Source organism: Bison bison, unplaced genomic scaffold (assembly GCF_000754665.1).
Source record: "Bison bison bison isolate TAMUID 2011002044 unplaced genomic scaffold, Bison_UMD1.0 scf7180017864260, whole genome shotgun sequence".
Lineage (NCBI taxonomy): Eukaryota > Metazoa > Chordata > Mammalia > Artiodactyla > Bovidae > Bison > Bison bison.
This window is the reverse complement of record NW_011494832.1, coordinates 1,351,597-1,373,068: the sequence shown is the minus strand read 5'-3', so window position 1 is coordinate 1,373,068 and position 21,472 is coordinate 1,351,597. Positions and strand designations below refer to the sequence as shown.

At 36.2% G+C, this 21,472-nt stretch overlaps 1 protein-coding gene across 4 annotated transcripts in view; it reads right to left on the bottom strand.

Moving 5' to 3' along the window:
• PHTF2 (putative homeodomain transcription factor 2) overlaps positions 1-21,472 on the bottom strand; it is a 150,920-nt gene that overhangs the window by 77,075 nt on the left and 52,373 nt on the right. For 3 of the 4 annotated variants that reach the window (XM_010848099.1, XM_010848098.1, XM_010848100.1), the window contains 3 exons: positions 11,472-11,658; positions 9,835-9,990; positions 4,169-4,387 (listed from right to left, as the gene is read on the bottom strand). In XM_010848099.1, coding sequence (XP_010846401.1) covers positions 4,169-4,387; positions 9,835-9,990; positions 11,472-11,658 — 562 coding nt within the window. Of the gene's footprint in view, positions 1-4,168; positions 4,388-9,834; positions 9,991-11,471; positions 11,659-21,472 lie in introns of those variants that run through there. The other variant, XM_010848101.1, reaches the window with a different exon arrangement.

The window sequence follows — 21,472 nt, the reverse complement described above, 5'->3', positions numbered from 1 at the left end:
GTCCCATGACCACACTCTGGACCCTGTCACCACACTGAAATGCCTACTTCTGAAGTGAGCCTCTAACCACAGTCTTCCATCTTACCAGAAAGGAAAGATTCCTCAAACCTTCAATTTAAAACACACTTTTCCTTGAACACACATGTTCTTCAACCTATCGGTCTCTTCTTCATATTTCCTTCTCAATTTAACATGTCTAGATTCTTGCCTTATCCATTACTTTAACCAGCATAGCATCCCCTTTCCTGTCCCTTGAATAGCAACTACTTGGCACCTACACTGTGTGACTCTGGGTGCATTACTTAATCCTGAGCCTTCATTTCATTTATGAAACAAAAAACAAACTACGTTGACATAGATCATGGAGATTACATGAGACAATGCATCTAGATTACTTGCACAATGGATGATATATAGGGTCAATGCTTATTAAATCTTTGTTATTATAATTATTACAACTATATTCTAGAGAATATCATACAACTGTATAAAACTGTTATTTTTCAGTTGCTAAGTCACGTCCGACTCTTTGTGACCCCATGAACTACGGCACACCAGGCTCCTCTGTCCTCCACTATAACCCAGAGTTTGCTCAAATTCAAGTCCAGTGAGTCGGTGATGCTATCTAATCACCTCATCCTATGCCACCTCCTTCTCCTTTTGCCTTCAATCTTTCCCAGCGTCAGGATCTTTTCAAATGAGTCAACTCTCTGCATCAGGTGGCCAAAGTATTGGAGGTTCAGCTTCAGCGCTAGTCCTTCCAATGAATATTCAGAGTTGATTTCCTTTAGGGTTGACTGGTTGGATCTCCTTGCAGTCCAAGGGACTCTCAAGAGTCTTCTCCAACACCACAGTTCAAAAGTATCCATTCTTTTTGCTCAGCCTTCTTTATAGTCCAACTCTCATGTCTGTACATGACTACTGGAAAACCCAAAGCTTTGACTTCACATACTTTTGTCAGCAAAGTGATGTCTCTGCTTTTAATATGCTGTCTAGGTTTGTCATAGCTCTCCTTCCAAGGAGCAAAGTTCTTTTTATAATTTCATGGCTGCAGTCACCATTGGCTGTGATTTTGGAGCTCAAGAAAATATTTTCTTGAAAATCCATCACTGCTTCCACTTTTCCCCCTTCTATTTGCCATAAGTGACGGGACCAGATGCCATGATCTCAGTTTTATTTAATGTTGAATTTTAAGCCAGCTTTTTCACTATCCTTTTTCACCTTCATCAAGACACTCTTTAGTTCCTCTTCACTTTCTGCCATTAGGGTGGTATCATTTGCATATCTGAGGTTGTTGATATTTCTCCTTGCAATCTTGATTCCAGCTTGTGAGTTATCCAGTATGGCATTTTGCATGATGTACTCTGCATATAAATTAAATAAGCAGGTGACAATATACAGCCGTGATGTACTCCTTTCCCAATTTGGAAAACTGGATGTTCCATGTCTAGTTCTAACTGTTGCTTCTTGACCCGCATACAGGTTTCTCAAGAGGCAGGTATGGTGGTCTGGTATTCTCATCTCTTTAAGAATTTTCATAGCTTGTTGAGATCTACACAGTCAAAGGCTTTAGCATAGTCAATGAAGCAGAAATAGATGTTTTTCTGGAACTCCCTTGCTTTCTTCATGATCCAATGAATGCTGGCAATTTGACCTCTGGTTTAAACCTAGTTTGTACATCTAGAAGTTCTCGGTTCACATGCTATTGAAGCCTAGCTTGAAGGATTTTGAGTGTTTCCTTGCTAGCAAGTGAAATGAGTGCAATTGTATGGTAGTTTGAACATTCTTTGGCATTGGCCTTCTTTGGGATTGGAATGAAAACTGACTTTTCCAGTCCTCTGGCCACTGCTGAGTTTTCCAGATTTGTTGGCATATTCAGTGCAGCACTTTAACAGTATCATCTTGTAGGATTTTAAACAGCTCACCTAGAAATCCAGCACTTCTGCTAGCTTTGTTCATAGTAATGCTTCCTAAGGCTCACTTGACTTCACACTCTAGGATATCCAGCTCTATGTGAGTGACCACACCATTGTGGCTATCTGGGCCATTAAGATCTTTTTTGTACAGTTCTTCTATGCACTCTCAATCTCTTCTGCTTCTCTTTGGTTCTTACCATTTCTGCCCTTGATGGTGCCCATCCTTCCATGAAATGTTCCCTTGATATTTTCAATTTTCTTGAAGAGATCTCTAGGCTTTTCTATTCTATTTTTTTCCCTCTATTTCTTTGCATTATTTAAGACTCTCTCTCCTTCCTATTCTCTGGAATTTTGCATTCAGTTTGGTATATCTTTCCCTTTCTCTCTTTTCTTTTGCTTCTCTTCTTTGTTCAATTATCTATAAAGGCTCCTCAGACAACCACTTTGTCTTCTTACATTTCTTTGGGATGATTTTGGTTACTGCCGCCTGTATAACATTATGAACTTCCATCCGTAGTCTTCAGGCACTCTAACAGATCTAATCCCTTGAATCTATTCATCATCTTCACTGTATAATCATAAGGGATTTGATTTAGGTCATACATGAATGGTTTTCCCTACTTTCTTCAATTTAAGCCTAAATTGTGCAATAAGGAGCTCATGATAGGAGCCACAGTCAGCTCCAGATCTTGTTTTTGCTGACCATATATAGTTTCTCCATTTTCAGGTACCAAGAACATAATCAATCTGACTTCGGTATTGACCATTTGGTGATGTCCATGTGTAGAATCATCTCTTGGGTTGTTGGAAAAGAGTGTTTGCTATGACCAGCAAGTTCTCTTCACAAAACCTGTCAGCCTTTGCCTTGTTTCATTTTATATTCCAAGGTAAAACTTGCTTCTCTGATTATCTCTTGACTTCCCACTTTTGTGTTCCAACCCCCTATGATAAAAAGGACATCTTTTTTGGTGTTAGTTCTAGAAGGTGTTGTTAAGTCGTCACAGAACTAGTCAACTTCAGCTTCTTAAGCATCAGTGACTGGAGCACAGACTTGAATTACTGTAATGTTGAATGGTTTGCTTTGGAAAATGTATAGACTGGGCAGCTACAAATTCATAGTTTTAGATTCCAGCTAAACCAAGATTCCACTCAACCAAGTGGGAGGGTGACTCTTTTAATGTGTTATATGGCGTGAACACAAATAAACATATACTCTCTCCTCACCATCTCCATTTCCCATAAATGATAATGCCAAGCCTTCACCACTTTCCATAAGCCCCTTATCCTATCATCTCACTTCTCTTCTATTAAGAGACCATCTGGCCTCCAGCACTTCAAACAGAGATCATGCAGTAACTCTCATGGTCTGACTGACTTCATGAACTCTTCCTCCCCTGCCTGTTTCAGCAGAGGATGTGGTCCTTGTCCTGTTGGAGGCTAGGCTTCCTAAGTATACCTTTTCTCCAGAACCCTAGGAAACCAAAACTGTACCAATTTTCCCACCTGCTTTTCTCCTATGCACGTAAGTGCTCTCCCATCTTCACATCTAGCAGCTAGGGACCAAAACATTCCTTCACTTTCTCCAACTTGTCAGGGTTATGCTTCTTCTTTTTTGTTTTTGGGTTTTTTTTTAGTATTTATTTTATTTATTTATTTAGCTGCATCTGGTCTTAGTTGCAGTACACTGGACCTTCTCATAGTAGTTATATGTTGAAATGATAATATTTTAAATATACTGGGCTAAAAACATATTTAAACTAATTTTACCTTTTTAAATGTTTTTAAATGAGACTACCAGAAAATTTTAAATTATGTATGTAATTCATTTTATTTCTGTTGGATAGCATTACTACAGGCACTTTGAAATAGAAATCTGATATTCATGAGGTGTAGATTTGTGAATTATAATCGTATATTTGTGTGGAATTAAGGTTGCAGGTATAGATGAATCTGACCATGAAGTATGCTTAGTGAGAAAAGGACTAACACATCTAAAGTACAATCTGACTTAGAAAATTCTATTTGCCAACAACTTCTCAGGAAGAGAACATATGTTTGCAAGGTGATTGACAATCACTATATAAATACTGAGATTCTATGTTCCTATGAAGCCAGATCACAGGTCACATAAAAATTAAAACATGGGAACATTATTTCTATTGAATGTAAGTTTTCTCTCACCTCTGTAAAATGTACATACATTCAAAGGAGCTGGACCAACAGCCCCACACAATCCAACACTGCAAACCAACCTGATGAAAAGGGTCGTCTCTATATTCTTTTTTCACACATGGATTAATTTGAGGATTTTCCACATCTGTCTCACTGGTACAAGATGATCGGCATTCTGCACAATGTAACAAGTCTTCCCATAACACATCTTCTGTTTCAGATTCTGGCCTTGTGCTCTCAGAATCCTGTCTGGAACTTGAACAGCGAGAGCTGCAACTAGTACCCGATTTAGGGGCATCCTGAAATCAAGATATTCTTTGACATTAATACAATTTATGTATCCTTTCCAACTCAATGGATTTTATCAGAAACATATATTGCTACTTTTTACTAAAACAACAAACACACTGCCAAATGACAGTGAAATAAACAGCAAAACATTAAAATACATATTACTTTTTAAGGAGTAACAAAATTTTCTCATATCAAAATGTGATTTCACATCTCAGCTCCAGTATTATTTTGCAGGCAAAAGCTGTGCCTGTTTTCTCTTAAACTTTATACAAAGTTCAGAATTCAAAGACTAGCCTAAATCTATATGGACTGCATAGTCAGTGAATACTAACCCACTTTAATTGATATATTTAATGAAGTTCTTTTCTTACTCTAGTCTTTTTTTTTAAAGCAACAATAGGTTTCATATATCTACTGTTTTCGTTTTTCAAACAGAAGTTCAATAAATTGATATAAAATTAACAAATACTCTATACCAGGAAGATAACTGCCAACTTGTGTTTTTTAGATGTGTGCTGTGCTTAGTTATGTCTGACTCTTTGTGATCCCATGAACTATAGCCTGCCAGGCTCCCCTGTTCATGGGATTCTCCAGTCAAGAATACAGGGGGTAGGTTGCCATGCTCTCCTCCAGGGGATCTTCCCAACTCAGTGATCGAACCCAGGTCTCTCGCACTGCAGGCAGATTCATTACCATCTGGCCACCAGGCAAACCCAAGAATACTGGAGTGGGTAAGCTATCTCTTCTCCAGGGGAACTTCCTGAACCAGGAATTGAACCAGGGTCTCCTGAATTGCAGGGGGATTCTTTACCAGCTGAGCTACCCAGAAGTCCCAGGTTTTTTAGATAATCTATGGTAAAAAAAAAAAAAAAAAGTGAAAAACTAAAAGGCCTAAGTTAGGTAATTTCTCATCAGTATACTTTTCCACTAGGAGTTTTTTCAAATACAAAATAAATACCTTTGAGTACAATTTTAATTTAAATAAATTCAAAAGTGAAAGTGAAGTCACTCAGTTGTGTCCGACTCTGTAGCCCCACAGGCTCCTCGGTCCACAGGATTTTCCAGGCATGAATACTGGAGTGGGTTGCTATTTCCTTCTCCAGGGGACCTTCCCGACCCAGAGATCAAACCCAGGTCTTCCGCATTGTAGGCAGATGCTTTACCATCTGAGCTACCAGGGAAGTTTTGTTTTTCGTTTTTTTTTAAATAACTTCCTAAATAAAGAATGGTAATAGCCATCCTTATAGTCAAGTATGCTGAAATTTTTGCTTTTGTTTTTACCCATCCTCTGTCGGTAAGACTGTCAATTTTACTTGCAAATGTTTTATATTTATTCCTCTCTCTTTGCCATGTTACCACAACAGTTCAGATTTCATCATTCACACTTTACTGTAAGACCTTCCTTACTGACCCCTATCTGAAAGGCCTTTCCTTATTTCTAGATTAACCTTCCCACAGTGCAGCTGCTCTTTCTTTCCTCAGACTAAAATCTTTCTGTGGCTTCTCACATTCCTTCAACCTGCATGCTTGTCTTTGAACGTGCTACTTCGGACCCTGCTGTCTACTTCTCCTACAGCGACACTGGGCTACTCCCTAGCCCCTCAACACAGCTTGCTCTTTGCCACTCTAGCCTCTAATCATGTTCTTAGCACTTACTGTTAATTCTACTCTCCTTTAAAGTCCACTCTACAAAGTACCAGGAAAATACCATCTCTACCCTTTCTGGCTGTCTTACGTCGTTTCTGAATCATCTACCAATGGGAAATAAAACTACCTACCTTAAAGAGATACTGAAATGAGCGCTGTGGCTTTTAATGCAAACCTAGTACAAAGCAGGGGCTCGACAAATGTTAGTTTAAAGCTACTCTCTACCCATGGCTGATTTATGTCAATGTATGGCAAAAACCACTACAATATTGTAAAGTAATTAGCCTCCAATTAAAATAAATAAATTAAAAAAAATAAAGCTACTCTCTATTTAGAGCAATCATTTTGTCCCTAAAGCAAGTTGTTACTTTTTATCTTCATTTAATGACAAATTTTGCATTGTTTTGTGGCATCTGAAATTTATCTGTGTTAATTAAATGCTCATGTAGTTCATATTCTCAAATATATCATATCTCTTAAATATACTGTAAGTCCATGAAAGACAGAAACCACTTTTTTTTTTTGCCATCATTAGTACAAGTAACAAAATATCTTAAATGAATTAGATATATTATTGATAATTAATTTATTGATACCAGGATAGGATACCATAAACATAAATTTACTGTACTGATAAGAGTATTTATGGGAGGAACATTGTTTAAGAGAGGAAAATTTTCCAGAAGAGCTGAGCAGGAAAATGAATAAAGAAAGAAAAAAGGGTTAAAATAAGTCAACTTTGTTTTAAGACATACACTCCCAAAATACTTCAGACTCAGTAATGTCAACCATAATATTTGAAACATAAGCTGTTTTCATTCGATAGGGAGACACACTGTATTAAGTAATCAGTAATTGCTAAATCAAAATTTTTTATGAAACTAGATTATCTGTAACTAATTTCTGATGCAGACTTGCTAACCAGATACAAATATAAGTAATAAGATTAAAGGCCTGATAACTGTTTAGGTGAAACTAATGGGTGATTTCAGGGATTAAAAAAATGTATATGTAATTCTTAATAAATGTATTTCATCAAATATTCATTGCTAAGTGGGCCATTTCACAAATGTCAAATCTAAAAATTACTACCTATAATTGCTTACATTTCAAACAGAATTTAACCTGAAATATTTAGGTGGTTAATGGCCACTTTAAATTTCACTACAAATTGCTGAATTAAGCCTAAAAGTAGGAAATTTTAGAACTGAAGAAAATAGCTCAATTGGTCATTTAATATGGTTTGCTCTGCTTATCTCAAATCTCTAGACTGGTAGTTTCAATTGAGGATACAATCATATTAATAAAGACTATTTATCTGAACTGAAATAGTTGAAGGGAAGAAGCATTTATAACATAAATGCTTTGTGCCAGGCAATTATGCATAATCTTATTTAAACCTAACAATCTGATGAGGCCAGTCTCCTCCTCTCCCCACTGTACAGAAGCAGAAACTGAGACTCACATAGGTTAAACAATTTTTCCAAAGTTACTTAAGTAGTCTGACTCCAAGCCCATTGTTTCTTCATTATGCTTCCCATTATCAGATGAAAAGCTAATTCACAGCAGGAAATAAAAACTGAGACACTTGCAGAGTTAAACAAAGCAAGACAGAGCTAAGAAATAGTACAAATACTTAAAAGGAAGGAGCTACCAATTACCCAGGACATCTCCTATATCCCAGATAACCAAGTAATTCCACCACCATCTTCCCAATAGAAGACTGGAAGAAACCCATCAGACATGGTAGATATTAACAGCAGAAACAGGCAAGGAACTAGGGTAGGGAGTTCAGGGGTAAGAGACAGAAGGGTTAAGTCAAAGTCCAAGATACTGAATGGCAAGATCACACCTCATCCCCAACTCCCTTGATGCCAAACACCATGACAGCATGGTAGAGTACCTACCACTCCCATGCCACCAGAAGATTGGATGATTTCTTCCTGAAAAATAAAATGCCCCTAAGAAGCATATGTACAGATGCTAACATCTGGGAGGCTTACAATAAACGGCTGAGTTCCTGAAAAGTACTCTTATAGTGAGGCCCATCAGTCCTGCTCCTGCACAAAGTGTTTCCCCAAATGATTTCTTTGTGCCTCACCCTAAAAGAAAACAGTATCACCAGTAATTTGAAAAGTACAGCAATAACTATATATAGATGCAAAACAACACTATAAATCCTGTTTGAATTTTACTTATTCAAAGGAGGTTTTGTTTTGCTTTTTTAATAAAAAAAAAATAAGAACAACTTTTCAGTTGGTTTGATTTGAGAGTAAAAAATTTTGAAATACAGCCTTTTAAATATCCTCTAGTCTCAAGTTTCTCACTTCACAGATGAAGAATTTGAAGATCTGATTTTATTTTTAATGTAATCTTTTACATCATTTTTAAAAGATTTAAAACAACCAATGCCTACTCAATAATTATCAGCCTTACTTAGCTTGGAATCTGAAAGATGTGAAGAAACATTTATTTAAAAGTTAAGATTAGCAGAATAATGTTCTGTCCTTCAAGAATCTCAATATCGGGACTTTCCTGGTTGACCAGTGGCTAAGAGCCCTAGCTCCCAATCCAGGGGGCCCAGGTTCAATCCCTGACCAGGAAAATAGATCCCACACGCGGTAACTAAGACCTGGCGTAGCCAAATAAACAAAGAGTTTAAAAAAAAAAAAAAGAATCTCAAATCTCAAAACATAGTTGCAAATCAAGAAAAGTAAAGATTATGGGTAAAGAAAAGTAACTTTAAAGCCAAATACTTTATTCTATAGGAGACTGGAGACCTCTTTTTATAGTAGGTTCTGAAGCCTTTCCAGGACCAACAGACTTTCACCTGTTTATAGACTAAGACTATGAATTTCACAAGCATGGTTATCTGGCTTAGGAACAGGAGACGGAACATCAGTTGTGGGCGAAGAGGCAATAAGCAGACACACTGGCATTATGTGTCTTTCAAATGGAGCCAATAACAGAAAAAACAGCCATAGTTCACAAGAAAGATTAACTAGAGACAGAATCACAAAGAAAAATATAGGAAGAACAAGTAACTCCTTTAATCTTAAAACTCTTAAGGTTTTCATATTACAACACAGCATAATATTAGATTTTTCAGAAGTTTGACTCTTAACCATCAAGAAAAAAACATATATTCTAATATAGTACAAAAAGAGCAGAAGGTAACATTTGTCAGCAAGTGACAAAAGGAGTAATTCATGCGCCCTGAAGAAAGACAATGTTCTATCCTCAAGAAAATGTGAAAATACAATTGAATGAAAAAAATCTTTTTCTATTGAAATAGTTTTCAGAGATATGACAACATCAAGAGATGTAATAAAGTTGGAAAAAAGGTTTAAAGAAAAACACACATTAATAAAGAAATATAAGAGTTATAGAAGAAAACGGAATTGAATTTTATAGTCTGGGCAATGTAACTGGTGACAGTGACAGGAAAGAAGTCACTTAGAATAGTAACACTGCTATAATTTAGAAGTTGTAAAGCCTTTTCAAATTGTGGAAGTCTAACATGGGAGTTCACAGACTGTGTCTCCAGAATGCTCTTTAAAAGAAAACAACAAACTCAATGTATGAATCCTTAGAGATGATGCACAAAGTGAATAAAAGTGTGCGGCTATTTATATGTGAAATATATAAATCTAAAAGTACTCTTCTATAAATCCAGATCATGTAACAGTAAGATATTGAGATTGACAGGAGATATTTATTTCAGTAATATATTCAATAGATGAAAGAAGTTGTAAGTTGAAAACATATAGATACATATGCACAAATGTAAGGCCAAAGTAAATACCTCATTAGGGTAATGTTTCTTATAATGGTGTGACTTCCTATTCCGAAGAATGCTCTCAGAAGTCCTGTCTGCATGACGGCGCAATGGGTATCCTGTTTCTGGACCTTCTTCACTGGAGACTTCATCAGAGACATTTGTTACTGTCCTTTGGGTATCCTAAGTTAGGATTATGCAAAGAGGGTCATTGGTTAATTTCTGACTCAACCTGTAGCTTTAAAACTGCAAAATTTTAAATTATACATACATATATACATATACCTTCAAATACCACTAAAAATTTCAAAGTAACTGATTAATACCACCTGATTTTCTAAAAAAGTCTTAAATCAGTGACTTTGGTACTGTTCTTTCAAGAGTAACTCAAAAGTCATTTATCAAATATTGTCCTACAACGTTTCTGTTCAAAAGATCTGAAATAGCTTATAAAATTATGAGAAAAGAGACCCTTTTAAAAGAAGCTGAAGAGACCTAAAATTAATTTAATATTTTCACAAACCAAAAATGCCATAAAACCTGATTTAATAATGGTTTACAAGGCAAGAGGAGGTGACTTGTAACCAAATGAAACACATATCAGCCAGACAACATCATGTACACATTAAGACACCCAGATTTCAGAAATTTTGAAACCAAGAGACTTCAGAACAGGTATTTTATTGATACTTTCATGTTCCTCTTATAGAACGTTAGTAGGTTAATACATACCTGGAAATGTGTTTGAAAACTGCATAACTAAAAACTTTATTTGTTAAGACATGCTAGTGAAGTGAGGCTCACATTACCAGAGAGTTAAATGCCTCAAAAATCTAAAATTATGGTAAGGGACTCTATTTTACTGCCACTCCATGATATTTATTATATAGTTACAGGTACTGAAAATATATGTACTACTGTCAAGCAATAACACATACTTTACTCAAATAGAGAATCCTCTTTTCTTCATTTACTATTCCTCAATACCCACATTCATGCTTATATTTCTAAATGTAACTAAGGTATTATGTTTTAATTTGACCACATTTTTTCCTCTGTAACAGCTTTTAAAGAAAAAAATTATTTAACCAAAAAACTTCAGGGAAAAGAAGAGAAAGAAGATATTTATATTAGGCTATGTTACAATAAACCTAGGGTTTCTTTTAGAAAAGTAAATAAACAATTGTTATCCTTAAGAATTTTCTCTAAGAATTTTAAAAAACAAATGTGCTGACACCAAAGGTCACAAAGGTAGGAAAAACAAAGTAAGATTTTCTTATAGAGAACATTAAAGGAAAACCAGGGTCCTAGGTTAAGCTTTTGAATTAACATAGATCTTCCATTTGAAACAAATTCATTTACACATATGGAAATGGAAAAATAAAAAGGTTTAACGACATTAATTATAAATTTAAATCTAATTTAACATTTTAGAAAAATTGGAGTCAATCAATTAATTTAGAAGGTGCCAGGTTATAATGGAAATCAGGATTATTAATATTACTTTATCTATTTTCAGCATTATCAGTGTTATTTGTAAAGGCTCACAGAATAAATTCTGGAGAATATATATACATTTAAGGGTAACTACTACGTCTAAGTCACTTTCCATTAACTAATGTAAAATCACACAAAGTATTATTATTATTTTTAATCACATTTACTTTGCTGGGGATGTTCCTCAGTGTTCCGGTGTTCCAGGTTGCCTCTTCTGGTTGAAGAGTTTCACACTGAGGTTCATGGCTTTGTATTCCATCTTCACTGCTTTTAACAGTCTTTTTCCCATCAAGGGATACATAGCCATTGTCAGTCTCAGTTGATTTATCAATTGAATTCTTTGCTTTCTTTGATCTACAAAGAAAAATATGTGAAACATGTTATATGGACTTAGTTTATTTTGGATAGGTTACCAGTAGAAATTACAGTCTGCTAAAAATTAAACATGGTAGTTATTTCTCAGATTTTAATTGCTATCTTATATTTACAATAAGTAATTCATAAAAATAACATATATCATAAAAAATAAATATGAAAATCAAGGTCCTATTTTACCTTACTTTATAAGTTTTAAGGTTTTACAAACAGCAATTCTAAGAGACATGTCCTAACTTATCAAACAATATTTGGTCAAAATTAACAGGTCTTTGAGCAAAACCTAGACCAAAATTTTGCCCATTTTATTATAGTTAATAATATACTTTTAAAGACTAATTTAAAAAAAAACTACCTCAGTAATTACAAAATTAAGTTACAATTAGTGGTTTAACTTAATTTTAATACTCTCCTTTACCCAAAAACTTTACCATAAGTGTGGATACCTAAATACCTCTGATAAATTCATTTTAATACACAATGGAGACACAGACCTTTTGTAACATAAAAGCACATGAAAAAAGGGAAAACTTTGTACAAAATTCTACATAATGGAAGAAGTAAAAATGAAGAACGCAAAGATAAAGAAGTAACCTCTTTTACCCACTGAAATACTCTAGAAAAAATGTCAGTAATCATGTAGCTTACAAGTATTTAAAAGACTACACTTGAAGTTCTTCATTTACAGGAATTAAGTTTTTCTCAATACATAATATGTAACATGGAAAATAATAAATCATTTTTGATTAATAGGCAAATGCTTAAAGGATCCAGTGGGTGAAAGAATGGCTATCCAAAAGAAATGGTTAGTACAAGAAATACAATGCAAACCCCACACAAACTTAAAATGTACTCAATGCAGATTAAGTCTATCATAAAACATTATTAAAAAGCAACCGTGTCTAATTGTATTCAAAATAAATTTCCTTGAATTTTCTCTAGAGTATCAGTTTAGGAAGACAGGAAAAATAAAACTAGTACAATGCCTTCATGTAGGTCAAAAAACAGAAGAACTTTTAAATGGGGGGGAAATGTTTCTTTGGGATAAAAATGTTACCTTTAACACTACAGTTGCTCAGTTCTATTGGGATCTATCAGAACTGTACAAGACACTGTAACTCACCTATGCTAAATGCTTGCTTTGGAAACAATAAATCAGAAATAAAAAGAGGTGTAGATGATTAATTTAAGGTCACACAGTCAGTTAGAGCCAAAGTTGACATCAGAACACAGACCTTCTGACTATGAGGTTTATTCTCTATATGATCTCCAACAGCCCACTCTTTGGGAAACAGCCTGTTAAGATTTCTTCTTAACACACTCAAAGCCTAGAAAGTTTGTCTTATACTTCCGACCTTCTCCTGTAAGATTATGAAAGGGGACAGACAGATCATACTTCCCATATGCTCTACAGAGCTCTAATGCTTCCTTCCTGGTCACAAAGAACAGATCTTCACAAAGGTGCAAGACGCAATGCCCAATCATCTCACCCTTTTCTTTCTGTATGACCCTAAGAGGCACAGAGAGACTAAGGGCATGCACTACAGAACAAAGATCATTTAAGAGTGGCAGATGCAGGGAGGAAAATTAACTACGGGAGAGAGGAGAGACAGGGCGAAAGAGAAAATAAAAGGTGCAGAGAACACCTGTAACCTTCTCTGTCTAGAGAAATGTTATTTACTGTTCCCTTTACCTCTCCCTTGAACACTGTGCAACATGGAGATGTAGAAAAAGACCAAAAGAAGTGAAATTACTTGACCTTATAAAAATGTGGGAAACTCAGACAGTAAAAGAGTGTGCTGGAAAGGTATTATGAAGCTTCATGGAAATTGTTCTAGGTTGGAAAGGGAGGGGTGAGGCCGTGAATAAGAGGAAGGGAGACTGGGAAGTTAGTAGAATAGAGTCATTAATCAGCCGGGATATGCAAGGAGAGAAATTTACTTGGGAAGAAAGATGAAAATGTTGGAGCTAAAGTCCCCAGGAACATCCTGAAAAAGATCAGTAGACAGTTGATAACACAGGCCTAGAAGACAATTGTTAAAGCAGAAAAAGTAGCTGTAACCTTGAAGAGTGACCCAGAACCCCAGAGGACCAAAAGATATGAACCTAGGAAAAGGGCTTGAATCTGTATTAATGGCTGCTTTAAGAATATTTCTAAGGAGAATGTATTCTTCCTTTACCAGGACAGAGTGAAGACTGTATTAAGCCAAGAGAAAGAGTTCTAGTAGCACTCATTTCATATACTTTTCAGCTATCTCCTACTTCCTCTCTTCCTTATCTCTGCCTCCTTCTAATTTTCTCTGGGCTGTTTTCACCCAATATCTCCTCAAAGTACAAGTAATGCTGTCAGAAGGTATGAACAGTAATTTACTAAGCTACAGTAGCTATTTGATATTTCTCTCACGCTAAATGCAGATAAGTTGAAAATCAAGCTGAAATAACAAAGAAAATACTAAATGTAAGTACCAACTTCAGGGTTTACAAAGCAGCTTAAAATACAAATTGAGGTATCCTGGCAGTGGCTGATAACAGCAGTGGTAATAAAAGAATTGCAAGAGCATACAGTAGTTGGAATGGAACAGCAGGAGCAGCCCAGCAACAAGCAATAATGGCAACTAATTTGAAGGCACTTTTAGGGCAGGGGGCAAGGTGCAGCCCAGAGGACTGGAAATGGGTTATCAATACACACAGAGGATTAATCAAATAAGTATACTCAGGATTAGAACCAGGTTTTTCAGTAACAGAGAATGAAAATATACAGAAGAGAAAAGATACAATGAGCTTTGTGGTACTGTATCTGAATTGGAACTATCTCTGAAAATCCATGGCTTATATCTAGACAAAGAAATAAATATAAATGTAAAAGGACACACACACACACACTTTCTAGCTCTTTCCACTGAGAAGGCTCCAGGGTGGCAACACTACAACAGCAATGAGTATATCCAGCATTCAGAGCTTAGTTTCCACACATTATTCTCCTTGAAGAAGCAGTTCATTCCAAGCCTGAGGAAGAGAAAGTACAAGTTGAACCTGGAAACATTTTGTTGTACCAAAAAGTAAGGAAGGGTTCAGAAAACAACAAGGACATCCCCAAAAGAAAAGAAATTGCTCTAAGGTATCCCCTGGCCAAACTGAAGCCAATCTAATCATCCAAATAAAAAATGACAATAACAAATTGAAAAAATAAAAATCCCTAAGTAAATAATTAAGGGAAAGCTCTTCCTTAAAGTGAATGCCAAATAATAAATGTAGAGGGAAATGATGTAGTTAGAAAAATTACCATTTGGCAACTACCATAATTCAAGCAAGAATCATCAATGGATGCTAAAACTAGAAAGTGAAGGTAGGATGAGAAACAGGTCATTTTTACAGTTAATGTATCTCTACACAGGATATCTGTTGACCACAAAGGAAAAGTATAAAAATTTACAGTGGAGAAATTTAGCTGCTGCTGCTACTGCTAAGTCGCTTCAGTCGTGTCCGGCTCTGTGCGACCCCAGAGATGGCAGCCCACCAGGTTCCACCGTCCCTGGGATTCTCCAGGCAAGACCACTGGAGTGAGCTGCCACTTCCTTCTCCAGAAATTTAGCAGACACTATCTTAATCAAGTGATTCATATAAATATCACTAGTGAGGAACAAATCTGCGCTGTTTGCCACCTGATAGTACACAATGATATTCCTACCAAAAATGCACAACTGGGTTTAAATATGAAGAAATATCACACAACTAACTCTGTGGTGTGCTGCTAAATGTAGAACAATCAGCTATTCAGGTGTAAAAAGTCCTTGTCTGTAGTGTTTTCTGATTTCCATGGTGTAGATAATCCTACCATGACCAATTTCAAGTACCAACTGATGATGCTGAAGACAGCATAGGGAAGAGATATACACTGAGCTCCCATGAGTCACCTGGAACTAGACGCAGAAAACCACTGACACAAACCCACATTAAGGGACATTCTACTAAGTGACTGCCCTGTATCGTCCCAACTGTGAAAAACATGAAACTGCAGGAAAGACTGAAGCCTGTCCCAGAGTGAAGGAGATGAAAAAGACATGACCCCTGAGTGTGGCATATAATCCCAGATTAGATCCTTTTGCTGTAAAAGACATTAATAGGGACAGTTAACAGATTGAACAGGGTCTCTGGGTGAAAAATATATGGGAGTTCTTTGCACTGTTCTCTCAACTTTTCTGTTAAACAACAATTGTTAAAATTGTTTCAAAGTAAAACTATACATTTTTAAAAGTACAAACTGATTACTTTAGATTTTAACATAGGAGAAATGCAGGAAGGAATAAATTCAAAAAAACATGTACGTTAAAGAAGGTCAAAAATGTAAGTTAAAGAGGTTAAACCTCCAGGCAAGGTTTAATTTTACCACTGATTGCTGTATCATTGATATTGTCATTAATAGCTGAAAGTAAGAACTTCACAGAGTAATAATTTCTCAAAATGATCACAGATTACCAAGACTCAGATTTTAAGGAATTCCTCCCATTTCTTTACAAGAGAGAATAAAACTGTTAGAGATACAGTGGGAGTGACATTCAGTTTTAAAAAATAGATAACTGTGAAATTCTACTTAGAATATATTTTTTAAAGTGAAGTTTAAAAAGGGAAAAAAAGTTTTAAAGGGAAGTTTAAAAAGTTTAAAGGGAAGTTAAGGCAACTTTAAAATGTTAAAAAATAACATGTTAAAAAATAAACTGAAGGGAGTTAAATATCATTTTGATTTTCTTCCTTTTTCTTTTTTTGGGGGGATCATTTAATAGAATTTCCTCTTTTACAGGAGATAACCAAAAACAAAAAGCAAGGTAGAAAGAAGCTACTTAGGAATTAAAACAGTATAGAAAGAAATGGTGCTTTTTACTATTAAAAGGCAATGCCAAAGAATGCTCAAACTACCGCACAATTGCACTCATCTCACATGCTAGTCAAGTAATGCTCAAAATTCTTCAAGCTAGGCTTCAGCAATACATGAACCGTGAACTTCCTGATGTTCAAGCTGGTTTTAGAAAAGGCAGAGGAACCAGAGATCAAATTGCCAACATCCACTGGATCATGGAAAAAGCAAGAGAGTTCCAGAAAAACATCTATTTCTGCTTTATTGACTATGCCAAAGCCTTTGACTGTGTGGATCACAATAAACTGTGGAAAATTCTGAAAGAGATGAGAACACCAGACCAGCTGACCTGCCTCTTGAGAAACCTGTATGCAGGTCAGGAAGCAACAGTTAGAACTGGACATGGAACAACAGACTGGTTCCAAATTGGAAAAGGAGTACGTCAGGCTGTATACTGTCACCCTGCTCATTTAACTTATATGCAGAGTACATCATGAGAAACGCTGGACTGGAAGAAGCACAAGCTGGAATCAAGATTACCGGGAGAAGTATCAATAACCTCAGATATGCAGATGATACCACCCTTATGGCAGAAAGTGAAGAGGAACTCAAAAGCCTCTTGATGAAAGTGAAAGAGGAGAGTGAAAAAGTTGGCTTAAAGCTCAGCATTTAGAAAACGAAGATCATGGCATCTGGTCCCATCACTTCAGGGGAAATAGATGGGGAAACAGTGGAAACAGTGTCAGACTTTATTATTTTGGGCTCCAAAATCACTGCAGATGGTGACTGCAGCCATGAAATTAAAAGATGCTTACTCTTTGGAAGGAAAGTTATGACCAACCTAGATAGCATATTCAAAAGCAGAGACATTACTTTGCCAACAAAGGTCCATCTAGTTAAGGCTATGGTTTTTCCAGTAGTCATGTATGGATGTGAGAGTTGGACTGTGAAGAAAACTGAGCGACGAAGAATTGATGCTTTTGAATTGTGGTGTTAGAGAAGACTCTTGAGAGTCCCGTGGACTGCAAAGAGGTCCAAACAGTCCATCCTAAAGGAGATCGGCCCTGGGATTTCTTTGGAAGGAATGTTGCTAAAACTGAAACTCCAGTACTTTGGCCACCTCATGCGAAGAGTTGACTCATTGGAAAAGACCCCGATGGTGGGAGGGATTGGGGGCAGGAGGAAAAGGGGACGACAGAGGATGAGATGGCTGGATGGCATCACCAACTCAATGGACGTGAGTCTGAGTGAACTCCAGGAGTTGGTGATGGACAGGGAAGCCTGGCGTGCTGTGATTCATGGGGTCGGAAAGAGTCGGACACGACTGAGCGACTGAACTGAACTGAACAAGAAGATCTTACCTTTTGATAGCTACATTTAATGCATATAATACAGTCACCTAATAAAACCAGAGTTAACAATGGGCAGTGATAAGCAGTATCTTAAAAAAGGGAGATATACAAGTCTATACCGATTTTACTTACTCCACAATAGAAGTGGTATTTCTTGCATTTGGCCTTTTCTTACTGAAGTATTGTTGATATACAATATTATTTTAGCTTCAGCTGTAACAACATAGTGGTTCAGCATTTATACATTGCAGCATTGGATTTTGAACAAAAAGCATTTGCAATGACAGAATGTCCAATTTCATTGCCATGGTCATGGCTTATAAAGGGACTAATAACTAATAAACACTTTTGGAAGGCACGACCTGTGTAATACTTTCTTTGAAATATCATGCTTGATGTTCAAAAGAGGTTGCTCTATGTCAAAAATATCTTAGGAGGACATGACTTTAATTGCCTTAGTTCCTCTGTGAGAAACATTGGGAGACAATTTGGTTCTTTTCTGAAAAAAATTTAAGTAAATTTTGTACATGTCCATGTACGATCTACACCATAAATAAATGATGAAATTAAATTTTTTCACATTAAAACTTTGGCCAAAAAGTTAACAACTTTTAAAGAACTACTTAGCTTATGAAATATCCAATCTACTCTACCAAACATGAAAATTAGTGTGTTTCTACATTAAAAAACCTAGTCAGGTTATCAAGAACACTCAGAATATTCTGTACTGCTATGGAAAAAAATGTTGGAAGTATTTTTTTGGTGCTCTCAAAACTGTTCAGAGGTATATAAACTGAGCCAACTGAAGATCATGCTTTCGATAGTAAAGGACATTAGACATGCTAGGGAAAAAGTTAACAGCAGCAGGTAACTCTACTCTAGAATACAGTATGAAATTTCTGGTTCTGCTCTCATCTGCACATGGTTAGGAATCAAGGGGGAGAGAAAGTTATAGAAACAAAATGCATAAAATCTCAGATATAAGAAAATGACACAGGGGCCTTATACAACCATCACTGCTATCTGGATCTATGACTACACCTTGATTACATGCTAACATACCCCTTTCAAAGACTCTGGGGACCCTATGTTTCTCTAGGTATCCTCTATCACAAATAAGTTTGAGAGGTGTGCCAAATTATTTATAGTACCTGTAATCTTTCTAGGATCAATCCAACCCTAAAATACAGTGACGCTAGCAAATTTAATAAGTTATCTAGTTGTGTCCATAAGATAGTCTTAAAAATCTGGAAGAAGCCAGAATACACTGGCTTTTACATGGTCTTCACCCTTATCTGTGAAACACATGCAACAAAGCTTCACCTAGTCGACAGCTTAAATAACTGAATTTTAAACTACAGTCAGTAAAAGCCAAGTTTTAATCCCTGTATCTAAAGTTTCTGGCGGGACTGTATACTACTTACACTATGCAATATACTCCATTATGTGAAGAAAATCAATTTACTAAACCTTTAATATTCAATTTGGTATTAAAAAGAGTAAATATGGAAGCTAAACAGAACAGAACACTTCAAGGTAGGTCAGTTACGCAGAGGAGTTAACATGAAACCTGATTTTATTCTGCTGTCTCTAAATTACCAATTCAATTTATATAATTACTTTTTTTACTCAAAAGCATAATTCCAAATGCTTTTAATGATTTTGTGACAGACAAATGAGTTCTTAAAGGACATGAAAGAGAACTTAGGAACTATCTGAATTTTGAAACAGGTACCGTGCTGAAAAGATGTACAATCTAAATGCAATTTTTCATATTTACTCTTTCTATAATTAAGCTAATTTAAGATTATAACTAACTGATATTAAAGTGCTAAGTCCTTAGAAAATATGACTGATTTGTGTATCTTTTCTAATTGATATTTTGTCTGGTTCAGTTTTCTCAGGTTTACAGAATTCCTTTACAATAATTCCCATTTCTTCTCAAATGAGAAATATTATGCCTTACTTTAAAAAGTTTTACCTTGAAAATGAAATATACTTAGAAATGACATTAATAGTAGTTCCTACGGAGCTGACTGTGGCTCAGATCATGAACTCCTTATTGCCAAATTCAGAATTAAATTGGAGAAAGTAGGGAAAACCACTAGACCATTCAGGTATGACCTAAATCAAATCCCTTATGATTATACAGTGGAAGTGAGAAATAGATTTAAGGGACTAGATCTGATACACAGAGTGCCTGATGAACTATGGACGGAAGTTCGTGACACTGTACAGGAGACAGGGATCAAGACCATCCCCATGGAAAAGAAATGCAAAAATGAAAAATGGCTCTCTGAAGGGGCCTTGCAAATAGCTGTGAAAAGAAGAGAAGCAAAAAGCAAAGAAGAAAAGGAAAGATATTCCCATTAGAATGCAGAGTTCTAAAGAATAGCAAGGAGAGATAAGAAAGCCTTCCTCAGTGATCAATGCAAAGAAATAGAGGAAAATAACAGAATGGGAAAGACTAGAAATCTCTTCAAGAAAATTACATACACGAAGGGAACATTTCATGCAAAAATGGGCTTGATAAAGGACAGAAATGGTATGGATCTAACAGAAGCAGAAGATATTAAGAAGAGGTGGCAAGAATACACAGGAGAACTGTACAAAAAAGAGCTTCACGACCAAGATAATCACGATGGTGTGATCACTCACCTAGAGCCAGACATCCTGGAATGTGAAGTCAAGTGGGCCTTAGAAAGCATCACTACGAACAAAGTTAGTGGAGGTGATGGAATTCCAGTTGAGCTATTTCAAATCCTGAAAGATGATGCTGTGAAAGTGCTGCACTCTATATGCCAGCAAATTTGGAAAACTCAGCAGTGGCCACAGGACTGGAAAAGGTCAGTTGTCATTCCAATCCCGAAGAAAGGCAATGCCAAAGAATGCTCAAACTACCGCACAATTGCACTCATCTCACACGCTAGTAAAGTAATGCTCAAAATTCTCCAAGCCAGGCTTCAAAAACACATGAAACATGAGCTTCCAGATAGTCAAGCTGGTTTTAGAAAAGGCAGAGGAACCAGAGATCAAATTGCCAACATCCACTGGACCATGGAAAAAGCGAGAGAGTTCCAGAAAAACATCTATTTCTGCTTTATTGACTGTGCCAAAGCCTTTGACTATGTGGATCACAATAAACTGGAAAATTCTGAAAGAGATGAGAATACCAGACCAGCTGACCTGCCTCTTGAGAAACCTGTATGCAGGTCAGGAAGCAACAGTTAGAAGTGGACATGGAACAACTGGTTCCAAATATGAAAAGGAGTACATCAAGGCTGTATATTGTCACCCTGCTTATTTAACTTATATGCAGAGTACATCATGAGAAATGCTGGGCTGGAAGAAGCACAAGCTGGAATCAAGATTGCCGGGAGAAGTATCAATAACCTCAGATATGCAGATGACACCACCCTTATGGCAGAAAGTGAAGAGGAACTCAAAAGCCTCTTGATGAAAGTGAAAGAGGAGAGTGAAAAAGTTGGCTTAAAGCTCAACATTCAGAAAACGAAGATCATGGCATCTGGTCCCATCACTTCATGGGAAATAGATGGGGAAACAGTGGAAACAGTGTCAGACTTTATTT